General features: G+C 57.2%; 1 protein-coding gene across 3 annotated transcripts in view; it reads right to left on the bottom strand.

Annotated features, from left to right (window-relative positions):
- The window catches only part of GAK (cyclin G associated kinase), an 88,177-nt gene that overhangs the window by 21,046 nt on the left and 43,540 nt on the right, over positions 1–23,591 (bottom strand). For all 3 annotated transcript variants that reach the window (XM_008018174.3, XM_008018175.3, XM_008018177.3), the window contains 7 exons: positions 15,957–16,006; positions 15,286–15,434; positions 14,655–14,777; positions 13,858–13,991; positions 9,501–9,695; positions 9,032–9,149; positions 8,479–8,558 (listed from right to left, as the gene is read on the bottom strand). In XM_008018174.3, coding sequence (XP_008016365.3) covers positions 8,479–8,558; positions 9,032–9,149; positions 9,501–9,695; positions 13,858–13,991; positions 14,655–14,777; positions 15,286–15,434; positions 15,957–16,006 — 849 coding nt within the window. The remainder of the gene's footprint in view (positions 1–8,478; positions 8,559–9,031; positions 9,150–9,500; positions 9,696–13,857; positions 13,992–14,654; positions 14,778–15,285; positions 15,435–15,956; positions 16,007–23,591) is intronic.

Below are 23,591 nucleotides of genomic sequence, written 5' to 3'. Positions count from 1 at the left end.
CGTTTCCCGCAAGTCCAGGGGAGGCCGCGTGCTCAGAACAGACGGGACAACATCCCACAGCCGGCGACTCCGGCACCCAGGCAGGCAGCTCTGAGGTGGGACCCCAGGGTTCCAGGGCAGGTGCTGGCCCTCACTCCCCAGCACACACAGACTGTGGCCACCTGGCAGCTCAGAGCACACACTCTGGGATACTAATTGTGTTTTCCGTAAAAATGACATCCACCCTGACAAAAACCCACAACTGTCAACAGATGCCCATAAAACCAAGACCTCTAGAATCCGGTTGCCAGGGAATTAGGAACATGATTCCAGCAGAAACAAAGCCGTGTCCACCGTGGGGCTGGGGAGGCAGCACTGGCCGGGCTGTGGGGAGCAGGGGCTAGGGTCAGTGGGGCCCGCCTTGGGGTGCTGGCCGCACGGGGAGACAGCTGTGTGACCTGATACTGTGACCACTTCCTGGCCCCTCAGAAATTCCCTAAGGAATTCCAGGCTATTTCACGCATTTCCTATGATCATCTCTGATCCCACTGTCATAAACTGCACTGATAAGCCCGGGATCTCCAGCAGGCAGCAGGCCTTCCATGCCTGTCTTATTTTAAGCCACCTAAAATCTCTACATGTTAAATTTTATACATCTAAAAAAATAAAGCAGAAACACAAGAAAGTGGTGGCCAGTTCCTGGGAAACCCAGGGTGCCAGTGTCTGCAGGGCCAGGAACGCCCAGAGCAGAGTGGGACACGCCGAGGGAGCAGGGAGACGGGCCTGGCAGCCTGTGTGGGTCAGAGCCACGGCTGGTTTCAACTGTCACTTCTCTGAGCTCCACACATGCCTGGGATGTGTGACGGCCTCTAGTTTATCCCTTCCTGCTCACCCCCTAAAACATCCTCTTGCTGCGTGAGGGGAGAGCACCCCGTGCCTGCCCTGACGGGTGGCCAACCTCACGCGGAGCAGCACCCCCTGGATGCCCTCTCAGGGCTCTGGGTGAAGGTGGCCACGGCCGAAGCCAGGACTGACGTGCACTCCAGCCGGGGCCAACACGAGCTTCCCTCTGCGCCCGAGCCTCTTAGGTGCCGCTATCCGTTGTCGGGGGCAGCAGCGACTGCAAAGCGGTGGCACAGCTGGCATGGAGATGCGAAGGCAGCAACGTCTGCAGAGCAGCCAGCAGGCACCAGCAGAAAATCCAACGGCCACCGCAGCGGAGGCTCAGACCGGCCACCGCCGAGGCTGGAGGGGCACAGCGGGAGGGGCACGGAGGGATGATGTGCGCAGGGAGCCAGGTCGGTTAGGCAGGCTCGGGTCCTGGGGCAGACCAAACTTGGGCAGCCCCAGAGGGAGCGCCGCTCATGCCCAGCCTCCCTGCCCCAGCTGCCCCTTGAGACACCCCTGGGCACTGGGTCTGCAGGCCCGGCTCTCACCCAGCCTGGCGCTGAGGGCACAATGAGGTCTGTGAGCAGGGCTGGCCACTCCCAAGAGCCCTGGACTGCAGAGGACACGGCCCGCAGGCTCCCGCCAGACCAGCTCCAACAGGGCAGAAGGGGCTCCCGACAGGCTCGGCTGTTACACTTGTGCCACGGCTGCAATCCTGTGTCCCTCTCCCCCAGGCATAGTGCAGGCCCGCGGCCAGGGAACACGCCTCTCCCCCAGGCACAGCGCAGGCCCGCGCGCAGGGAACACGCCTCTCCCCCAGGCACAGCGCAGGCTCACCCGTGCAGAGCCCACGCACACTCCACGTGCTCCTCTCCTGCTGCCCCGTGTCTAACTTCACATTCAGCCATTTCATGAAATCTACTTGCTCATTCTGATGGTATACAGGTTCCTTAGGTTTCTTGCTGAAAGCAATCATGCTACCTGTGAAAAGCAACAGCTGAAACTTCCATTTCTTCTGCCCTTTCTTTTTCTTGCCTTACTGCACTGGCAAGACTGACCATAAAATCCTGGATAGTGAGAGTGAAACCCCTGCTCTGTCTGCAAACTCAGGAGGGTACATCATGATTAGCTGTGGTGCTTCAGGGTTCTGTGGCTGCTCTTTATCAGCCTCAGAAAGGTTCCTTCTGCTCTTTGCGGAGCATTGTGATGAGAAAGGAGCGCTCATTCTTATCATGCTTTATCTACGGAAACTTCGCCTGGTTTTCGCCTTTGCTCGGCTAACGTGGTGAAGTATGGTGGCTCACCAATTTTCAAATGTTAAAACCACTTCACATTCCTGAAATAAACCAGATGTCAAGACATGTTATCCTTGTTACATAACACTGGGTTCTTTCAGCTAATATTTTGTTTAGAATTTTTCTATCTATATTCATGAGATCTGGCTTGCAATTTTCCTTTCCTACGAGGTTCTTATGTGTGTGTGTGCAATCATGGCTCACCACAGCTTAGGCGTCCCAGGCTCAAGCTATTCTCCCACCTCAGCCTCCTGACTAGCTGGCACCACAGGCATGTGCCACCACATTCGGCTGATTTAAAAAGTTTTTTTTCGTAGAGACGGAGTCTCACTACGTTAACTAGGCTGGTCTCAAACTTCTGGCTCAAGCAATCCTCCCATCTCAGCCTCCTGACTAGCTGGCACCACAGGCATGTGCCACCACATTCGGCTGATTTAAAAAATTTTTTTTCGTAGAGACGGAGTCTCACTACGTTAATTAGGCTGGTCTCGAACTTCTGGCTCAAGCAATCCTCCCATCTCAGCCTCCCAAAGGGCTGGGATTACAGGCGTGAGCTGCACTGCCCGGCCTGTAGGAAGATTTTAAATTACAGAATATATTTCTTTAACAGACACTCCAACGCCGTATTTCTTCATAGGTGTATTTTGAGAGGCGTTTTTCAGATAATTTGCCCATTCCACTGAGAATGGCGTTCCTCCCAGCACCGCACATGCCGTCTGAATGTCTACGGGACCTGTCTCCTTTGGTTTCCCACCCTGGGAGCCCGTGTTCCCGTGTTCTGTCTCCCTTTCTTGACTAGACTTGTTAAGCAATCAATATTTTCAGATAATCAAAAGAAACACCTTTTGGCTTTACTGACTTTTCCTATAGTACGCTTGCTTTTTTTTTTTTGAAATGGAGTTTCGCCTGTTGCTCAGGCTAGAGCGTGATGATGTGATCTCTGCTCACTCCAACCTCCACCTCCCGGGTTCAAGAGATTCTCCTGCCTCAGCCTCCCAAGTAGCTGGGACTACAGGCATCTGCCACCATACCCATTTAATTTTGTATTTTTAGTAGAGATGGAGTATCACCACGTTGGCCATGCTGGTCTTGAACTCCTGACCTCAGGTGATCCACCTGCCTCGGGGTCCCAAAGTGCTGGGATTACAGGCATGAGCCACCATGCCTGGACAGTATGCTTGTTTTTAACTGAATTCTGTTTCTACCCTTGATTTTTTCCCACCTACTTTTTTGAGTTTAATTTGCTGTTCTGTCTCTAACTCCCTGAGATACGAGTTTAGGTCACCGACTTCCAACATTTCTTTCTTTTTTTCCCCGAGACAGGGTTTTGCTCACAGCTCACTGCACCCTTGCAGCCTTGATCTCCCAGGCTCAAGCAATGCTCCAGCCTCCCAAAGTGCTGGAATTGCAGCTGTGAGCCGCTGTGCCCAGCCAACCTTTCTTCCTTTAAATGTATGTGTTTCAAGTTACAAATTTCCTCTAAAGCCTGCTGTAGATGCATCCCAAAACATCTGATAAGGGGTATTTTGATTATCACCGTGTTTAAAATATTTTCTCATTCCACTGGTGATTTCCTTTTTGGCGCGTGGATTACTCACGAGCACACAGTCTTGGGGGTTTCCTGTCACTGACTTCCACCTTCATCCACTGTTGAGATGTCGTGAGACTTTGACAAACACCCACTTGAACAGATGCCATTTCTTCAAGTATTTGCTGAAGTTTGCAAAACTCAGGTCAGGTTGGTTAAACCTTGTAAAAAAATCTATATCCTGATGTTTGTGTCTACCTGTTCCGCTGCCTGGGGAGAGAGACAGCCATCAGCGTGGGCCTGTCCACTTCACCCCTCGTTCTGCCCCTTTGTGCTGCCTGTACTGAAGCCATGTCATCGCCCTCGCCCCGCGATGTCGCCCTTCACCTCCTGCCTTGGTCTGTCCCACCTGACACTGACACTGTGACCCCAGCCCTCTTCCTGTTACGGTCTGCATGGTAAGCAATTTCCAATTATTCCACTTCAGACTTGCTGGGTCTTCGTGTGCATGGGTTTTGAAGTATGGCTCCTGTAAGCAGTATAGACTTGAGCTTTGTGTGTGCTTGGTTTTTAATCCAGCCCGATTAACTGGAGTGTGTCTTCTCCTCACCTTCCATGGGATGACTGACAGGCACAGCGGGGCATAGGTCTACCAGCTGGTTGTCTTCTATCTATATCCTATCTGGGTTTGTTTCTTTATCTCTACGTTGTTCTTGCGAATTAATCACATAGCTTTTGTTCCATTTTTCTTCTTGATTGTATCTTTAATCTGCCCTAGGAATTGGTACATTCCCTGCTTCCGGGTGACAGGGCTCCTGAAACACATTCACTCAGTTAATCCCCTCCTTGGCTGTGTGTGTGTGCACACTGGTGCTCCTGGGGATGTGTGCACGCGCCTGCTGGTGCTCCCGGGGATGTGTGTACAAGCATGCTGGTGCTCCCGGGGATGTGTGTGTGCGTGCACACATACGCACTGGTGCTCCCGGGGATGTGTGTGTACATGCACGCTGGTGCTCCTGGGGGTGTGTGCGCGCGTGCACACATACGCACTGGTGCTCCCGGGGATGTGTGTACATGCACGCTGGTGCTCCTGGGGGTGTGTACGCGTGCACACATACGCACTGGTGCTCCTGGGGATGTGTGTGTACATGCACGCTGGTGCTCCTGGGGGTGTGTGCGCGCGTGCACACATACGCACTGGTGCTCCCGGGGATGTGTGTGTACATGCACGCTGGTGCTCCTGGGGGTGTGTACGCGTGCACACATACGCACTGGTGCTCCCGGGGATGTGTGTGTACATGCACGCTGGTGCTCCTGGGGGTGTGTACGCGTGCACACATACGCACTGGTGCTCCCGGGGATGTGTGTACATGCACGCTGGTGCTCCTGGGGGTGTGTACGCGTGCACACATACGCACTGGTGCTCCCGGGGATGTGTGTGTACATGCACGCTGGTGCTCCTGGGGGTGTGTACGCGTGCACACATACGCACTGGTGCTCCCGGGGATGTGTGTACATGCACGCTGGTGCTCCTGGGGGTGTGTGCGCGCGCACGCACATACGCACTGGTGTTTCCGGGGATGTGTGTGTGCATGCACGCTGGTGCTCCTGGGGGTGTGTACGCGTGCACACATACGCACTGGTGCTCCCGGGGATGTGTGTACATGCACGCTGGTGCTCCTGGGGGTGTGTACGCGTGCACACATACGCACTGGTGCTCCCGGGGATGTGTGTACATGCACGCTGGTGCTCCTGGGGGTGTGTACGCGTGCACACATACGCACTGGTGCTCCCGGGGATGTGTGTACATGCACGCTGGTGCTCCTGGGGGTGTGTGCGCGCGCACGCACATACGCACTGGTGTTTCCGGGGATGTGTGTGTGCATGCATGCTGGTGCTCCTGCTGTCAGATATGTTACTACCACACAGGTTTTAAAACCCACAGGACGTACTGGTGTTTTAAGCAGCTGGTGCTAGTGTCATTTCACCATAGTCATGCGTTCCAGCCTCCCTGCCCTTACTTCTCTAGGCTGCAGGCTTTGCAGGCTTGCCCTTGGATATTTGCTGAAATGGAGCAGTTCTGCCAACAATCAGCTCTCTCATCCTTTGCTTGGCTGAAGACATCTTTTCCTTTTCTTTTTTTTTTTTTTTTTGTGAGACGGAGTCTCGCTGTCGCCCAGGCTGGAGTGCAGTGGCCGGATCTCAGCTCACTGCAAGCTCCGCCTCCCGGGTTCACGCCATTCTCCTGCCTCAGCCTCCCGAGTAGCTGGGACTACAGGCACCCGCCACTTCGCCCGGCTAATTTTTTGTATTTTTCACTAGAGACGGGGTTTCACCGTGTTAGCCAGGATGGTCTCGATCTCCTGACCTCGTGATCCACCCATCTCGGCCTCCCAAAGTGCTGGGATTACAGGCTTGAGCCACCGCGCCCGGCCGACATCTTTTCCTTTTCTTTTTTTTTTGTGAGACGGAGTCTCGCTGTCGCCCAGGCTGGAGTGCAGTGGCCGGATCTCAGCTCACTGCAAGCTCCGCCTCCCGGGTTTACACCATTCTCCTGCCTCAGCCTCCCGAGCAGCTGGGACTACAGACGCCCGCCACCTCGCCCAGCTAGTTTTTTGTATTTTTTTAGTAGAGACGGGGTTTCACCAGGTTAGCCAGGATGGTCGGCTGAAGACATCTTTAACTGGCTTTCATATTTCAAGGATAATTTCACCGGATATAGAATTCCCGTATTTTTCTCCCAGCACTTTAGAGAGAGCATGCCACGTTGCCTTTGGGTGTCACTCGGCAGGTCCTGCATTCCCACTTGTCCCGTCCCCAGGGGCTGGAGATTGTTCTCTTTGGGTTCCAGCAATTCAACCAGGATGCTCTGAGGTACTGAACCTCTTTTCTTCTTTTTGTTAAAAAAAAAAAAAAAAGTATTCTCTTTGGTGTCTGCAAAGCTTCTCATTCCATGGTTTTGACGTCCTCCATCAGTTTAGGAAAATTTTTGGCCAATGATTTCTCAAGCATTATTTCTGTTCCATTCTCTCTCTTCTCCTAGAACTTCAAGTAAAAGCACACCAGGCCCCTGCGGTGCCACAGTCTCTCTCGTGACCCCCTCTATACGTGTCTTCTTCCGTCGTTTCTTCTCTGTGCTGCCATTGGAAGATCTTTTCCACCAATTCACCGTCTGTTCTGCTGTGCCTATTCCACTGTTAAGCGTGTACTGAAGCCTTCATTTCGGCTATAATATTTTTCAGTTCTAGAATTCACATCTGTCTCCTTTTTATGTTCCAGATCTCTCGTGAAATTCCCATCATTCCCCCGACTTTGGTGAATAATCAGTTACCAAAGTCTCTGCCTCCTGCCTCCATCATCTGAATCCCCGACAGGTCCGTCACCGACATTTTCCTCTTCATCATCAGTACCTTGGTCTTTAAAAAAACTATTTTAAGCACCGCCTCCCGAGCTCTGGGTGTTTTTCTTCCTCCAAAGGAGGAAAAAAGAAACGAAATTGTTGAAGTTGTGAATATGTGAGTTAAAAAAAGAAAAGCGTAAGACACAACAAAGACAAGAGATGTAAAAAAAGAAATGTTAAAAAAGAATCACAGAGACAGAAAAACACAAGAAGACCCCCCGGCCTCCCAGTGCAGGCCTTCCACGACAGCAGCAGGCACCAGCTCTTCCTGGGCTCGCCCAGGCCAGGCCAGCACCCCTCCCGAGGTGCAGAGTCCCCCAGCATCCCCGCGGGGCTGGCCCCAAGGCTTCCCTTTGTTTACTGGGTAGAGGACGGGGCCTGGAACACAGCAGGCTCTGCAGCCACAGCCTCTGTCTCGGGAGCCCCCGTGGGTGCCCCCTCTGGCTCCTGAAACAATGTTTGTTCCACTGTGTCTTGGCAGATAAGCCTGTCTGTGATTGAGATCTCCAGTTAAATGGATTAAGATCTCCAGTTAAATGGGAGGCCGAGACAGGCGGATCACTTGAGGTTAGGAGTTCAAGACCAGCCTGGCCAACAGAGTGAAACCCATCTCTACTAAAAATACAAAAATTAGCCGTGCATGGTGGTGCAGGTCTGTAATCCCAGCTACTCAGGAGGCTAAGGCGAGAGAATCACTTGAGCCTGGTGGGTGGAGTTGCAGTGAGCCGAGACTGTGCCATTGCACTCCCACCTGGGCATTAGAGCAAGACTCTGTCTCAAAAACAAAAAAACAAAAAACAAAAAAAACAAAAAACCTCCAGTCAGAATCAGAACGCCTGGCGTCAGAGCCTGCTCTGCTGCTCACCGCATCTGCACCTGAGCCTGCAGAGGGCAGGCTATGCGCTGTTGGACGCCGACGTCAAGAGGACAGGGAGCTAACAGGTTCTGGGCACGATGGGGGCGGGGGACATCCTGTGGTTGAGCTTGTTTACAGAGGGAGCTAACACCGGAGCGTGAGCTTCCAGACATGACTGCCCCACATCTCCTCCAACCTCCGCCCAGCAGGGCCCTCTGCACACGGCAGGCTCAGGAACGTCTGCGAAGATGCAGCCGCCACCTGCTCACCTGCCCACGCCACGCCTGGGTGTGAGGGCTAAAGTCTAACAGACACACACACCATCGGGGGCCAGAGCAGCAGCCACCAGGTCCACCCCAGCAGCCTGCACACATGCAGCTCCAGGATGGTCTAGGAATAGGCCCAGCGCCACCAAGCGTCAGTCACACAGCCCGCCACTCCCTGGGGGCTCCCACGGCCAGCCCACATGCAGGTGCTGTGGCAGCGCGGGGCACCTGTCCCTCCCCACCGAGCCCACGCCGCACCAACATACTTGGCAAATTTCACAGTGGTGGCGTTCCGAGGCACAAACCCCGTGTGGAACTGAATCTGGAACATCTTCATGGATGCCATCTGCAGAGAGAGCAAACATGACACCCCGCGCCGAGGGTGAGTCCAGATCCTGGGGCTACAGGTGAATTCTTCCCAATGGGCGAGCTCTGAGAGCCACTCACGGAGCTGGAGCCGTGGACCGTGCCCCCATGCCACATGTTGCGGGGGAAGTGGGAGAGGGTCTGTGTGTGGCAGGTAGCCCCAAGGAGAACGCACGGGCCCACAAGCTGCTTCAAGGGACTGCCGTGGGGGCTGCCCCTGGACCCTCAAACTCAAGATGGAAACGCCAGGCTTTTCAGGCTGAGATCCCGCCACGTCGAGTGCACCGGGCCAGCAGGGGGCACTGGGGGGCAGTCGCCACGTGAGAGCCCACAGCACTCACCAAACAGCGAGCACCCCGACCTTCCGCGAGAAGTGAGTGCACAGTGGCCCCCAGCCCTCCCAAGAGCCTGGGGGTGAGTGGGGAGCACCGGGCAAGCCACAGGCTCTCTCACCTTGGCCTGCAGCCGGCCGCCCAGGGTGGACCGGGCGTGATAGATGACGATGAGCACATCTCCTTGCACCGTGACGCCCAGGGGAATGACGGCTTTACCATCCTCAATCTTAAAATCCCTAAGGACAGAATGACAAGAGAAAAATTAAACAGAAAGACCCCCAAAACCAACCAAACAAAAACAACAACAAAAAACAGAATGAGAAATTGTCGCTTAGGTAAAACGTGTAATACCCAATAAAGAATGACGCCCACAAAGAGCCCCACAGAAATTCTGAAGTCTCCCAGACACTTAGATTGTGATCTCCTGATGCTGACCAGGACCCCAAGTTACCCGCCACAGACACTACAGCTCCAAACATGTCCGCCTCAGCAAGCGTTTGTCCCCGGCAAGGCCAAGGTTCCTCTTTAATGGTGTTCCAGAGGGGTGAGGGTAAGGGAGCACGGCACGGGGCCACAGCTGCACTCACCGCATCTTGTCGTACTCCTGGGAGGTGCTGGCCACGCGCTCATCCCCCACGTAGACCTCGCAGAAGGGCCTGCAGCCGCTCCTCTGCTTGCTGAACAGCGGAACGGGCGTCATGACCACGGCCCTCACCAGGATGGGCTTGCTGTGGGGCGTGATGGGCTCCTCTGCCACCATGTCGCACATGTACTCGATGTACCTGGGGGTAGATGTGCCGCGTCACCATGTGGTGTGGCCTGAGAGGACCACACAGCTGATTGTGTCTTTAGGAGTCTTTCATGCTAGAAATTTCCCTTGCAGCAATGTTTTACTTGCTCCTAATAAATCTGATGTTATAATTTTCATTTAATTACATGTGTGTGTATACATACATGTATTTTTAAGACAGCGTCTTAATGTTTTTAAATTTCTCATGATACTCCCAGTTTGATATTCATGGGTTATTTAGAAGTTGTTTAATTTTGAGGCCGGGCGCGGTGGCTCATGCCTGTAATCCTAGCACTTTGGGAGGACAAGGCAGGTGGGTTGCCTGAGGTCAGGAGTTTGAGACTAGCCTGGGCAACATGGTGAAACCCCATTTCTAATAAAAATACAAAAATTATCCGGGCATGGTGGTGTGCACCTATAATCCCAGCTACTCAGGAGGCCTAAGGCAGGAGAATTGCTTGAACCTGGGTGGTGGAGATTTAGAGTCTTCCAGATATCCTTCTGGTACTGATTTCTAGTTTTATTCCACCGTGGCCTGAGAGCATAGTTTGTCTGATTTCAAATTTTAAAAATTTGTTGAGGTGTCTTTATAGCCCAAAATCTGATCTTTCTTCTTGCATATTCCACGTGGATTAGAAAGAAATGTGTGTTTTTCTGTTGTTGGGTGGAGTGTCCTAGAACGCTCTACAGCTGTGTCAGCCTTCATGGCTGTTCAGTTCTTCTACACCCCTGCTGGTGGTCTGTCTACTTGTTCTGCGGATTACTGAGAGGAAAATGTTGAGGTCTACCCTACAACTGAGTTGTCTAGTTCTCCTTTCAATTTGATCAGTTTTTGCCTTATGGATGTTGAATGGAATCTGTTTTCTCTGAGCTTGGTGGCATAGCTCTGGCTTTCCCACGGCTGGCGTTCCCCTGGTGCCTCTGTGGTGCACACGTCCCCCGGTGTCTGCCTCCCACCTCGTGGCACCCATGCCCTGCAGCAGGCCCTCTCCTGGAGCTTGTGCGTGGCAGGCAGGTGACGTCACTTCTGTGGTGACGGTGCAGACCCCATCTTCCCAGCCATAGGCCACTGTGGTCCAGCTCAGTCAGCACGGAGCCAGGACAGCCGGTCCTTCAGCCACAACAAATAAATCCTGCTAATAGCCCGAGTGGCCAAGGAAGCAGATTCAGCAATGAAAGAGAAATCGGCTTTCTCAGAGTCAATGCAGCCAACACCCTGACCGGAGGAGAGGTCCCAGCTAAGCCTCAAGGTCCAGGGAGACCATGAGAGAACGGACGTGTGTGGTTCTAAGCCCGAGTGTGTTGTGGCGGGTCATGTAGCAATGACTAGTATGCTCTTCCCCCACCATCCTGTTCTGAACTCACCTCTGCCTCCGTGTTGAAAGGGGACCCCCTGCAGTGTATGGCTGAGCCGTGCATTTCTGTCCCATGTGACAAGCCTGTCTTTTAAACAAAACCACTCACGTTCAGCCTGAACACTGATGTGGCTGGATTAAAATCTACCATCTTGCTGGCTGTTTCCTATTTGTTTGATCTGTTCTCATTTTTTTTCTTCTTCTTTTTGCCTTCTCTTGGCAAGGTTTATGTCTTCGTTTTACTTCTTGTTGACTTCTTAAATACAACACCCAAGAAAAGCCCTTACTGGTTGTTCCAGGCTTTCTGACAAGAACCTTGTGGCTGACATCTTTCTTTTTGTACCTGACGCATCTTCTTCTGGCCGCCTCCAACACTTCCTCTGTGCTCGGTTTGTAGGAGTTCTGACCGGGATGTACCTGAGTGAGTTTTTATGTGTTTGTCTTGCTTTCATCCTGCTTGGTCACCTCTGAGCTTCTTGAACCTGGGGACTGGTATCTGTTACTCATTCTGGGAAATTCCCAGCCATGATTTCTTCACTGTTCCCGCTTCCCTCTTCCCTTTCTGGACTCCACGTGTGTGTGGCCCTGCCTGAGGTGGAGGCAGCTCTTGGATGCTTGTTCTACCCCCACCCCTGCTTTCTCTCTGTGATTCAGTTTCAGTGTCTCTTGCCCTGGCTCCAAAGGCCACTGACTCAGCCTTGGCGATGTCGAAGGCGTTCTCATTTCAGGGATTTCCATTTGTTTATTTCCTGGTTTTTCCATGGCTCTGATGAGTGGCCCACTGGACCATGCACCTGCCTGCCTTCTGCATGAGGGTCCTCTTTCCACGGCTCTGATGAGTGATCCACTGGCCCGCACACCCTGCGTGAGGGTCCTCTTTCCACAGCTGTGACGAGTGATACACCGGACCACGCACCCTGCATGAGGGTCCTCTTTCCACGGCTCTGAAGAGTGATCCACTGGATCCACGCACCCTGCATGAGGGTCCTCTTTCCACAGCTGTGATGAGTGGTCCACTGGATCCACGCACCCTGCATGAGTGTCCTCTTTCCACAGCTGTGATGAGTGGTACACTGGCCCGCGCACCCTGCATGAAGGTCCTCTTTCCACGGCTCTGATGAGTGATCCACTGGCCTGTGCACCCTGCATGAGGGCCCTCTTTCCATGACTCTGACGAGTGGCCCACTGGCCCGCGCACCCTGCATGAGGGTCCTCAGCACATCACAGTTACTTCAATTTCCCCAAGAGTCACAGGGTGCAGCTCTTTCATCTCCTCCATCTGAAGGCAGAAAAAAGGGTCTCGGCCAGGTCTGAGCCTCCCTCACAGTAGCTGTGTCCCCTTGCCCAGCCCTCACTCTCCCATCTGTCCTGTGGGTGCCCATGGAGACTGTGCCTTCCAGAGGGCAAGGATCCTTCCAGTCCTGTAACCCTGGAGGCTTCACTCGCCCACTGAGACACTTGGCCTCCACCGGTTGTACTCTTTCTGGCCTCCTTCTCTTCTGGGGTCTAGTTACGTCCACCCCAGACAGTGTACACACACACCTCTCCTTAGATTCTGGGCCAGAGATGTGGAAAGGCCATGAACTTGACGCTGGTCCGGCCACCTGCCCGGTGGGAGTGGCACTGCTCCTGCTCCTCCAAGGAAGGAGCTGCGGGATTTGGTGGGGTCACGGAAGCCCAGCCACACTTCACAGGGAAAGAGACCCCCTGGTTCTCAGATGCCCCCTGCTGAGCAGGCCCCACCGCACCTGGCCTGGGGGTGCCAACAGCTTTCAGCTCAATGTGTGGAGGGGTTCCCGACTTTGCTGGGGTCACAGAGAAGACACAGCTGGATGGGGCAGCCACGATCTCCTCCCCACAAGGCTGTGAGCAAACGAGGTGGGGCCCTCCTGGGGATCCACAGCAGCAGGATCGGCCTCCCGACCCTCGCCCCGTCCATAGGCTGTGCGCTCCGTCCAGACGGGATGAAGAATGGGGAGTCCCTCGAAGCTTGGGTATCTCCTTCCCTCCCGCCATGGTGGGGCCACGGGGCCGGCCTTTGCTCCTGGGCCGTCTACTCTTGGGGCCTCTGTGGTCCAGGTCAAGGCCTGCTCTTTCAGAGGCTGGGAGGCTGCTCCAGCCTCACCAGGTCCTCAGTGAGACCAAGGCCAAGGGAGGCTTTATGCTGGGGAGGACTCCTTGGCGTAGACACCTGCAGCCTCGAAAAACAGAGCCCTAAACACGCTGTGGCCGCACTCCCGTTTGAGAGACAGTCTCCTCCACGCGGCCAGGGAGAGTCTGCTGCGTGCTGAGGCGGACTGGCACGGAAGCCTGCATTTGGCAGGGCCCTAAACATGCCGCAGCCTCACTCGGGTCTGAGCAGCGTCAGGTGCTCCACACAGCACCTGTCTCAGGTGGTCCACACGGCATTTTCACATGCATTATCCACCAGAGCCCACCACAGAGGACTCCCGCAGGAGGGACAGAGCTGGGTCCCGAGAGGAGCCGCCCCTGCCCAGCCCAGCCCAGCGAGCATGGGCCCCACCAGGCTACATGTGGCATTTGCCAGAGAACCTCGCGTCCACCCAGAAACTAGGCAGGTGCTGCCCCACAGCAGTCAGGACCACCGCGGCTGAGGGCCCACCCTCTGTGGGTGGGCATAAACCCGGGGCCCAGCCGTGGCTCAGCGAGGCCGGGCCTGCCTTTCCCACCAGCGCCTGCAGCGGCACCGACTGGCCCTCCAGGAGACACCGCAGCAATGGCGGCTGTGCCACACGGGCCCACAGAGCTGTCCCCTGTCCCCGGGGGGCCACGCAGCACCTTTTGTGGGACGGCCAGATGCCTGGTGGGCAGCGCTTCATGCTGAACATGTACACGGCGGCCTCCGCGGTGCTGAAGAGACGGCAGAAGCACAGGAAGGAGCAGACAGCCACAGCAGACGCGGCTCTCCCGTCCTAGGACAGACAGACACGTCTCGCACATGCCTCGCACTCACGCAGGACAATGGCTGGCAGGGTCCTCAGCCATTCTACCTGCCCCATGGCCACAGGGACGCAGGGTTGTTCCTCTCTGAGGCTGGGACACGTTTAGGAAGCCACATAACATGCCTGCCAAGGCGAGAAAGGAGCCCAACAAAGACCCAAGGTTCCCTAACAAAGAGCAGGGCTGGGGCCGCTCTGACAGGCTCTGCTGGTGCCCGGTACCCCCGCGAGAGACCCCTCATGGAAACCTCAACTCCATCAACCATAGTGGCAGCTGCCACACCCTGGGAGGCTCAAGCACCACTAAGCTTTGCACTGCAGATGGGGAAACTGGAGGTGACTCTTAGGTGGCCACTGTGCAGGAGGGGAGGCGGGCTCCCTACACGGCGGAGTGGCCTCCACACAGGCGTGCAGGCCAAGGCCAGGCAGGGCCACATGGGGAGGGGAGGGCAGGGCAGGGCCATCTGGCATCTGTCCCCTCCACACCCAAAGACACCAAAGCACAGGGACTTTCTTCCGTGTCCCAGGGTGAAGAACAGGCCCCAGCTCATGACTGGCGCTCAGATGCCGTTGAACTATGCGTGAAATAATGAACTTTGATAAAAGACGGCGCCAGGGCGTGGCCCCGGAGCTCACCATGCAGTGCACGACGCAGACGTTCTTGTGGTCCTGCCGCAGCCAGGCGTGCATGTTCCTGCAGATGTTGTACAGGGTGTGCAGGTGCGGGGCCCGCCGCGCTGCCCAGCCACACTCGGAGACCTGTGGGGACAGGGCACGGTGGCACGGACGGCAGAGGAGCCCCGCCCCAGCCTTGGTCGGATCGGAGGGACAGCCTGCCTGCAGCGCAGGGGCCTCCGCCAGCTGGCGTCATAAAACAGGCATCCATCTGCACGAGCGCCTCTGCGGCACCTGAGCACCAGGGCTGCCACTGGCCTTGCAGGCGGAGCTTGGTCAGCTGTTCCTGGCTTTGGGTCCCCTTGCATACTGACAGGGGTCATGTCTGGAAGGAATGCTGCGGCCTCGAGCGCCCTCTGGCAGGCGGGAAGCAGTGAGGAGCTGGGGCCTCCAGGATTCCCGTCAAGCGGCGTCCTCAGAGCAACAGAGACCCCACCTTGCTTCCTCCTGCTCCACACTCTGCAGTCCCTCAGGAGACCTCCGGCTGCCCCCATCACGGCCGCACCCTGGCCAAAGCCCTCAGCTACGCCCCTGCACTGGAACAGGAGGAAGCTGCCACAGCGGCACCAAGACAAAGCCTGTGGCCACACACCCGGTTGTGGAACCTGGAAGGCCGGTAGGTCCTGGGGGACAGGTTGTAGACGGCATAGTGCCCCGGGTGCTTGGAGTCCAGGAACAACCGCACGTCTTCGATGTTGTTTTTGAGTGCTGACTCCACACCTTCTGCCGGGAACGACATCACTGAAACAAGCAGGCCTGCGTCAGCCGCCATCCCCGGGAGACGTGCACCTTGTGGCCAGGCTGCCGCTGAGGCCTCACTGCTCCTCACGCTCCCAGGCAAGCACAGCCTCCAGCAGTTCCACCAGCCACTGCCCACACACCTGGCCCCCTCACCCTCCGCAGACTCCCGGCCTGGGTGGACCCAGGAGCACGGACCCAGCCACACGCCCGCCAGCCGGTGGCTGGGACTTCCTGAGACAGCTTTCTGACACGTGCCCGGTCTCCAGGAGCTGGGATGAGTGACTGGGGTGCCTGGTGCACAGAGGCCCTGGTTTTCCATGGACACGGCCTTATGTTGTTCCTAGCATGACCTCAGGGAGCCATAGGAGGCACCAGGCTGGGGCTGACCCTGTCCACTGCTGCGCCTGGAGGCGCTGGGCACAGGCCGTCCCTGTGCTGGAGCAGAGGCACCTGTGCCCTGACACACAGCAGGGACTCACTGGGCACACAGGGCGCGTCCCACAGCCTCACGTGCACACGTACCTGCAATTCTGGACGTGATGTAAGATATGTCCAGGTCACCCTTTGCATAACTGGAATTAAAAAGAAAACTTGATTATGACAAGAAACACTCCACAGTTAAGTCACAGGGCTGAAGCCAGAGCCCGAGGCCTGAAGAAGCGATGGGGCTCTCACTGTGGAGGCTGCATCCCATGAGGAACGTGCGTGTGCACAGGCATGCGGGCAGGTTCCCGGGTGTGTGTGAGCCGTGGAGCTGACCCCTACATCAGAAGAGGATGGAAACGACAGCCTGCAGGTGGTGGAGGTGTGGACGAGCCAGGAGAGACGTCCGCTGTCTAACTGCCCCTTCCCCTGCGCTCTCCAGGGAGGGATGGCAACACCAGTAGAAGGTGAAGGACGGAGAGCAGGGGTCCCTTGCACGATGGTCACGGGTCATGCCAGGCTCTAGGCACTGCCCAGGCCTGGTGGTTGCAGCAGTGGGACGCCAACAGACGCTACTGGAGGCAGAGAGGCCCCCCTACCCTGAGTGCCTAGAAGCCCCCTGCTGTGGCCACAGGCAACTCTCTACAGACCAACTGTCCCCCACACTAGGTCCATGGAACCGGTAACACAGAGATCAAAACCCTCAATAACTCTGTAAGGACCCTGACAGGTTTATCCCACAATTCACTGGAAGAAGCAGCTGTGCAAGAACAGCCAAGCCAATCCTGTGAGGGAAGGAGCAGAAGGCAGCCTCCCTCCCAGGGCAGAGTGGGTCGGAAGCTGCGGGGACCAGAAAGGCTGGGCTAGGAGCAACCTCAGCTAGGCACACCGCAGAGGGGCCGTCCTCATCAGAGGAAAGCTTGGAAAAAGGTCCAGAGAGATGAATGACCCAAATACACACGACCAAACCATTACCTGAAAGTGACTGTGCATTCAAATATTTTAAAAACTGTCCAAACCCACAGAGCAGGGCCTGACTTAGGACGTGGGTCTTCCATGCATTCAAACATTTTAAAAGCTGTCTAAACCCACAAAGCAGGTGCTGACTTAGGATGTGGGTCTTCCAAAGCAACACGGGAAGACCGGGAGGCACGGTGAGCCTGACGCTCGGCCACTTTTGCAGCACAGGACACTGGGCAAGAGACAAACAGGCCACACGAAGCATGGCTACTAGACCCATAATCTAATCACCAGCAGGAAAACAAAAATAAGGGCCAGGTGCGGTGGCTCACGCCTGTAATCCCAACACTTCGGGAGGCCGAAGCGGGGAGATCACCTGTCGGGAGTTTGAGACTAGCCTGGCCAACATGGTGAAATCCGCACAGATCCTGTACCACGGGTGGCAGCGGCAACCAGAGCGAGCTGACACGCCTTAAGCAAAGGTGGGCATTCAGTGCCACAGGATCCACGCACATCTCACCCACCCCAGCAGCCCTGCGGGGGGCCCATGCACCTGGCTGTGTTGGCCTCAGGCATGTGTACCGGGGTGTGTGTGTGTTAGGGCTCCCCTGGACGCTGACAGGACAGAAACAGGACAGAAACCAGGGCCCAGGCCCCGACGCCCCAGCTTCCAGCACACCAAGCACTAGGGCAGCCAGGGGTTCGCGGCCATCCAGGTCCTGACTCCCGGGCTTCTCCTTGGGGAGAGCCAGACACACAAATTAACTCACTGTCCTTTTTTTTTTTTTTTTTTTTTTTAAATTGAGGCAGGGTCTTGCTCACTCCAGGCTGGAGTGCACTGGCACAACCACAGCTCACTGCAGCCTCAACCTCCTGGGCTCAAGCCATCCTCCCACCTCAGCCCGCAGTGTAGGTGGGACCACAGTGGCACGCCACCTTGCCCAGCTAGTTTTTTTATTTTTGTAGAGACAGGGTCTTGCTATGTTGTCCAGGCTGGTCTCAAACTCCTATCTTCAAGTGATCCTCCCTCCTCGGCCTCCCAAAGTGCTGGGATTACATGGGCCACCGTGCCAAGCCATCTTTTGAGCCTCCAGGCCCAGCCAGAACACACTGTGGCTTCTAAGTCAACTTTACAAACACAAGTTTATGCAGCTTCATCTGCCTCAAGCACGTGGCGTGAACAGAAGGCAGATCAAAACAGCAGAGCTGCCCTCAGCTAGCACCTGGGGGTGTGGGGAGAGTTCCCACCATCCCCTAATAAGCAGCAGCTGGCTGTGCCTGAGTGCCGTGAAAGCAGCACCCACTCAAGCCAAACTGCGTCCTCCTAGGGCCTGGAACCCACGGGTCCCAGCAGAGCCATGTCTAGGACCAGCCCCTGCAGCCTTAGGCTTCTGGCAGACAGCAGCTCCCACCATCCCCACAGCTGCTGGGGAGGGAGCGTGGCCTGGAGTCCCCCAAGGAGGACCCTGGAGCTGTGCCCGGTGCCCTGGACACCCCACATGCTTCCTCCCTCTGCTGACTCCGCTCTGCCTGTCCCCACAATGCACTGTGGCCAAGGAGACCATGAGTCTTCTGGGGAACCAGCCAGTCTGGGGTGCTTTGGGGCCCGACATCCATCCCTTTCTACTGACACTGAAAGTGAATGTTCCTGGTGACTTTCGCATATGGCTTTGCTGCTACATCCTCTCTGTCCGTTTCCACTCTGATCCCAACATCACTATCACCAAGATGATGCTGGAGAATCGCTCATCCCCGTGGGTCCGTGGCTGGCCCCGCGGGCACTCCACACGCAGTGCCACCCGTCAGGACCCTGCAGGAGCCACAGTCCTGGGCCCAGTGGGCAGTGCGCTGGGACCAGACAGAGCTGCCTCTGATCTTCCATCAGTCACAACTCAGGCAGGAGACGTCACAGAGGAGGCGCCCAGAGGTGTGAGCGAGCTCATGCCCTGCTCTGGGGACGGCCCACTAAGAACAAGTTTCTCTCCGTAAAAAGCTGCACAGGGACAAGGCACACAGGTAATGGAACCACACACCCAAACATGCAGCACACACAGAGGCACACAGCTCACACACACAGGCCCTCACACAGCACTCCTACACATGCTTACACATGCACGCAGCTCACACAGGCACCTGCACACACGTGTACACATGCATGTAGCTCACAGGCACTCGCGCACATGCATACACGTGCATGCGGCTCACACAGGTACTCGCACACATGCGTACACGTGCATGCGGCTCACACAGGTACTCGCACACATGCATACACGTGCATGCGGCTCACACAGGTACTCGCACACATGCATACATGTGCATGCGGCTCACACAGGTACTCGCACACATGCATACACGTGCAGGCGGCTCACTCACAGGCACTCGCGCACATGCGTACACGTGCAGGCGGATCACACAGGTACTCGCACACATGCGTACACGTGCATGTGGCTCACACAGGTACTCGCGCACATGCATACACGTGCATGCGGCTCACACAGGTACTCGCACACATGCATACACGTGCAGGCGGCTCACACACTCACAGGCACTCGCGCACACGCGTACACGTGCATGCGGCTCACACAGGCACTCGCGCACATGCTTACACGTGCAGGCGGCTCACTCACAGGCACTCGCGCACATGCGTACACGTGCAGGCGGCTCACTCACAGGCACTCGCACACATGCGTACACGTGCATGCGGCTCACACAGGTACTCGCACACATGCGTACACGTGCAGGCGGCTCACTCACAGGCACTCGCACACATGCGTACACGTGCAGGCGGCTCACTCACAGGCACTCGCGCACATGCGTACACATGCAGGCGGCTCACTCACAGGCACTCGCGCACATGCTTACACGTGCAGGCGGCTCACACACAGGCACTCGTGCACATGCGTACACGTGCAGGCGGCTCACTCACAGGCACTCGCGCACATGCGTACACGTGCAGGCGGCTCACTCACAGGCACTCGCGCACATGCTTACACGTGCAGGCGGCTCACTCACAGGCACTCGCACACATGCGTACATGTGCATGCGGCTCACACAGGTACTCGCACACATGCGTACACGTGTAGGCGGCTCACTCACAGGCACTCGCACACATGCGTACACGTGCAGGTGGCTCACTCACAGGCACTCGCGCACATGCGTACACGTGCATGCGGCTCACACAGGTACTCGCACACATGCGTACACGTGCAGGCGGCTCACTCACAGGCACTCGCACACATGCGTACACGTGCATGCGGCTCACACAGGTACTCGCACACATGCGTACACGTGCAGGCGGCTCACAGGCACTCGCACACATGTGTACACGTGCAGGTGGCTCACTCACAGGCACTCGCGCACATGCGTACACGTGCAGGTGGCTCACACAGGCACTCGCACACATGCGTACACGTGCAGGTGGCTCACGCGCTCACAGGCACTCGCACACATGCGTACACGTGCAGGTGGCTCACTCACAGGCACTCGCGCACATGCGTACACGTGCAGGTGGCTCACACAGGCACTCGCACACATGCGTACACGTGCAGGTGGCTCACGCGCTCACAGGCACTCACACATGCGTACACGTGCAGGTGGCTCACTCACAGGCACTCGCGCACATGCGTACACGTGCAGGTGGCTCAAACAGGCACTCGCACACATGCGTACACGTGCAGGTGGCTCACACAGGCACTCGCACACATGCGTACATGTGCAGGTGGCTCACGTGCTCACAGGCACTCGCACACATGCGTACACGTGCAGGTGGCTCACTCACAGGCACTCGCGCACATGCGTACACGTGCAGGTGGCTCACACAGGCACTCGCACACATGCGTACACGTGCAGGTGGCTCACGCGCTCACAGGCACTCGCACACATGCGTACACGTGCAGGTGGCTCAATCACAGGCACTCGCACACATGCGTACACGTGCACGCGGCTCACACGCTCACAGGCACTCGCACACATGCGTACACGTGCACGTGGCTCACACGCTCACAGGCACTCGCACACATGCGTACACGTGCAGGTGGCTCACACACAGGCACTCGCACACATGCGTACACGTGCAGGTGGCTCACTCACAGGCACTCACACACATGCGTACACGTGCAGGTGGCTCACACAGGCACTCGCACACATGCGTACACGTGCAGGTGGCTCACACACTCACAGGCACTCGCACACATGCGTACACGTGCAGGTGGCTCACGCGTTCACAGGCACTCGCACACATGCGTACACGTGCAGGTGGCTCACGCGCTCACAGGCACTCGCACACATGCGTACACGTGCAGGTGGCTCACACAGGCACTCGCGCACATGCGTACACGTGCAGGTGGCTCACGCGCTCACAGGCACTCGCACACATTCGTACACGTGCAGGTGGCTCACACAGGCACTCGCACACATGCGTACACGTGCAGGCGGCTCGCGCTCACAGGCACTCGCACACATGCGTACACGTGCAGGCGGCTCACGCGCTCACAGGCACTCGCGCACATGCGTACACGTGCAGGCGGCTCACGCGCTCACAGGCACTCGCGCACATGCGTACACGTGCAGGCGGCTCACGCGCTCACAGGCACTCGCGCACATGCGTACACGTGCAGGCGGCTCACGCGCTCACAGGCACTCGCGCACATGCGTACACGTGCAGGCGGCTCACGCGCTCACAGGCACTCGCGCACATGCGTACACGTGCAGGCGGCTCACGCGCTCACAGGCACTCGCGCACATGCGTACACGTGCAGGCGGCTCACGCGCTCACAGGCACTCGCGCACATGCGTACACGTGCAGGCGGCTCGCGCGCTCACAGGCACTCGCGCACATGCGTACACGTGCAGGCGGCTCGCGCTCACAGGCACTCGCGCACATGCGTACACGTGCACGCGGCTCACGCGCTCACAGGCACTCGCGCACATGTGTACACGTGCACGCGGCTCACGCGCTCACAGGCACTCGCGCACATGCGTACACGTGCACGCGGCTCACTCACAGGCACTCGCGCACATGCATACACGTGCACGCGGCTCACTCACAGGCACTCGTGCACATGCGTACACGTGCAGGTGGCTCACTCACAGGCACTCGCGCACATGCGTACACGTGCAGGTGGCTCACACACTCACAGGCACTCGCGCACATGCGTACACGTGCAGGCGGCTCACGCGCTCACAGGCACTCGCGCACATGCGTACACGTGCACGCGGCTCACACAGGCACTCGCACACATGCGTACACGTGCAGGCGGCTCACACAGGCACTCGCACACATGCGTACACGTGCAGGCGGCTCACACACTCACAGGCACTCGCGCATATGCGTACACGTGCAGGCGGCTCACACAGGCACTCGCGCACATGCGTACACGTGCACGCGGCTCACACACTCACAGGCACTCGCACACATGCGTACACGTGCACGCGGCTCACACAGGCACTCGCACACATGCGTACACATGCAGGTGGCTCACACACTCACAGGCACTCGCACACATGCGTACACGTGCAGGCGGCTCACGCGCTCACAGGCACTCGCGCACATGCGTACACGTGCACGCGGCTCACACAGGCACTCGCACACATGCGTACACGTGCAGGCGGCTCACACAGGCACTCGCACACATGCGTACACGTGCAGGCGGCTCACACACTCACAGGCACTCGCGCATATGCGTACACGTGCAGGCGGCTCACACAGGCACTCGCGCACATGCGTACACGTGCACGCGGCTCACACACTCACAGGCACTCGCACACATGCGTACACGTGCACGCGGCTCACACAGGCACTCGCACACATGCGTACACATGCAGGTGGCTCACACACTCACAGGCACTCGCACACATGCGTACACGTGCAGGCGGCTCACACACTCACAGGCACTCGCGCATATGCGTACACGTGCAGGCGGCTCACACAGGCACTCGCGCACATGCGTACACGTGCACGCGGCTCACACACTCACAGGCACTTGCACACATGCGTACACGTGCACGCGGCTCACACAGGCACTCGCACACATGCGTACACATGCAGGTGGCTCACACACTCACAGGCACTCGCACACATGCGTACACGTGCAGGCGGCTCACACACTCACAGGCACTCGCGCACATGCGTACACGTGCAGGCGGCTCACACAGGCACTCGCACACATGCGTACACGTGCACGCAGCTCACACACTCACAGGCACTCGCACACATGCGTACACGTACAGGTGGCTCACACACACTCATGATGCCTTTGAGCTGGTGCGACCACCGGGCCAGATGAGCAGTGCAGCATGCTCCCGGGCACCCAGCTCCTCCAGAAGAGCCAGCACGTGGACCCCGCAACGCAGAGGGGCCGCACTCTGGAACATTCCCAGTGCTCTGTGAGCAGAGGCTGCCGGGCCTGTGGGACGATGTCAGGGGCCACTCCCGCACAGACGCGCCCTTGGACAGCCCACCCAGAGGGAGACTTTCTCCCACCACAGGCTGGGACCCACCTGGCCTAAGTCTGAGTAACTAGGGCTTTAACTCAGGGGACTGGCTCAGTGAGGCGCCACCACAGCTGTTTCATCCAGTTTACACCAAAGAGTCCCGGGAACAACCCAGGAAGGCCCCAGAGTGAGGGGCGTCATCACAGCAAGGGAGGGGCGGGCACAGGCGTCTCCCCAGCAGGGCCTTGCCCCCCGGGCAGTCAATAGAAAGGGATCTGCCCGGCTCTGTGGGGTGCTGGGCTCATTCCGACTCCCTGGGAGAAGCGGGTGACGCTGTCCCAC

The sequence above is a fragment of the Chlorocebus sabaeus genome, chromosome 27 (assembly GCF_047675955.1).
Source record: "Chlorocebus sabaeus isolate Y175 chromosome 27, mChlSab1.0.hap1, whole genome shotgun sequence".
NCBI classification, from domain to species: domain Eukaryota; kingdom Metazoa; phylum Chordata; class Mammalia; order Primates; family Cercopithecidae; genus Chlorocebus; species Chlorocebus sabaeus.
Note: the sequence above shows the minus strand (reverse complement) of the source record. Positions and strands in the feature narration are given on the sequence as shown.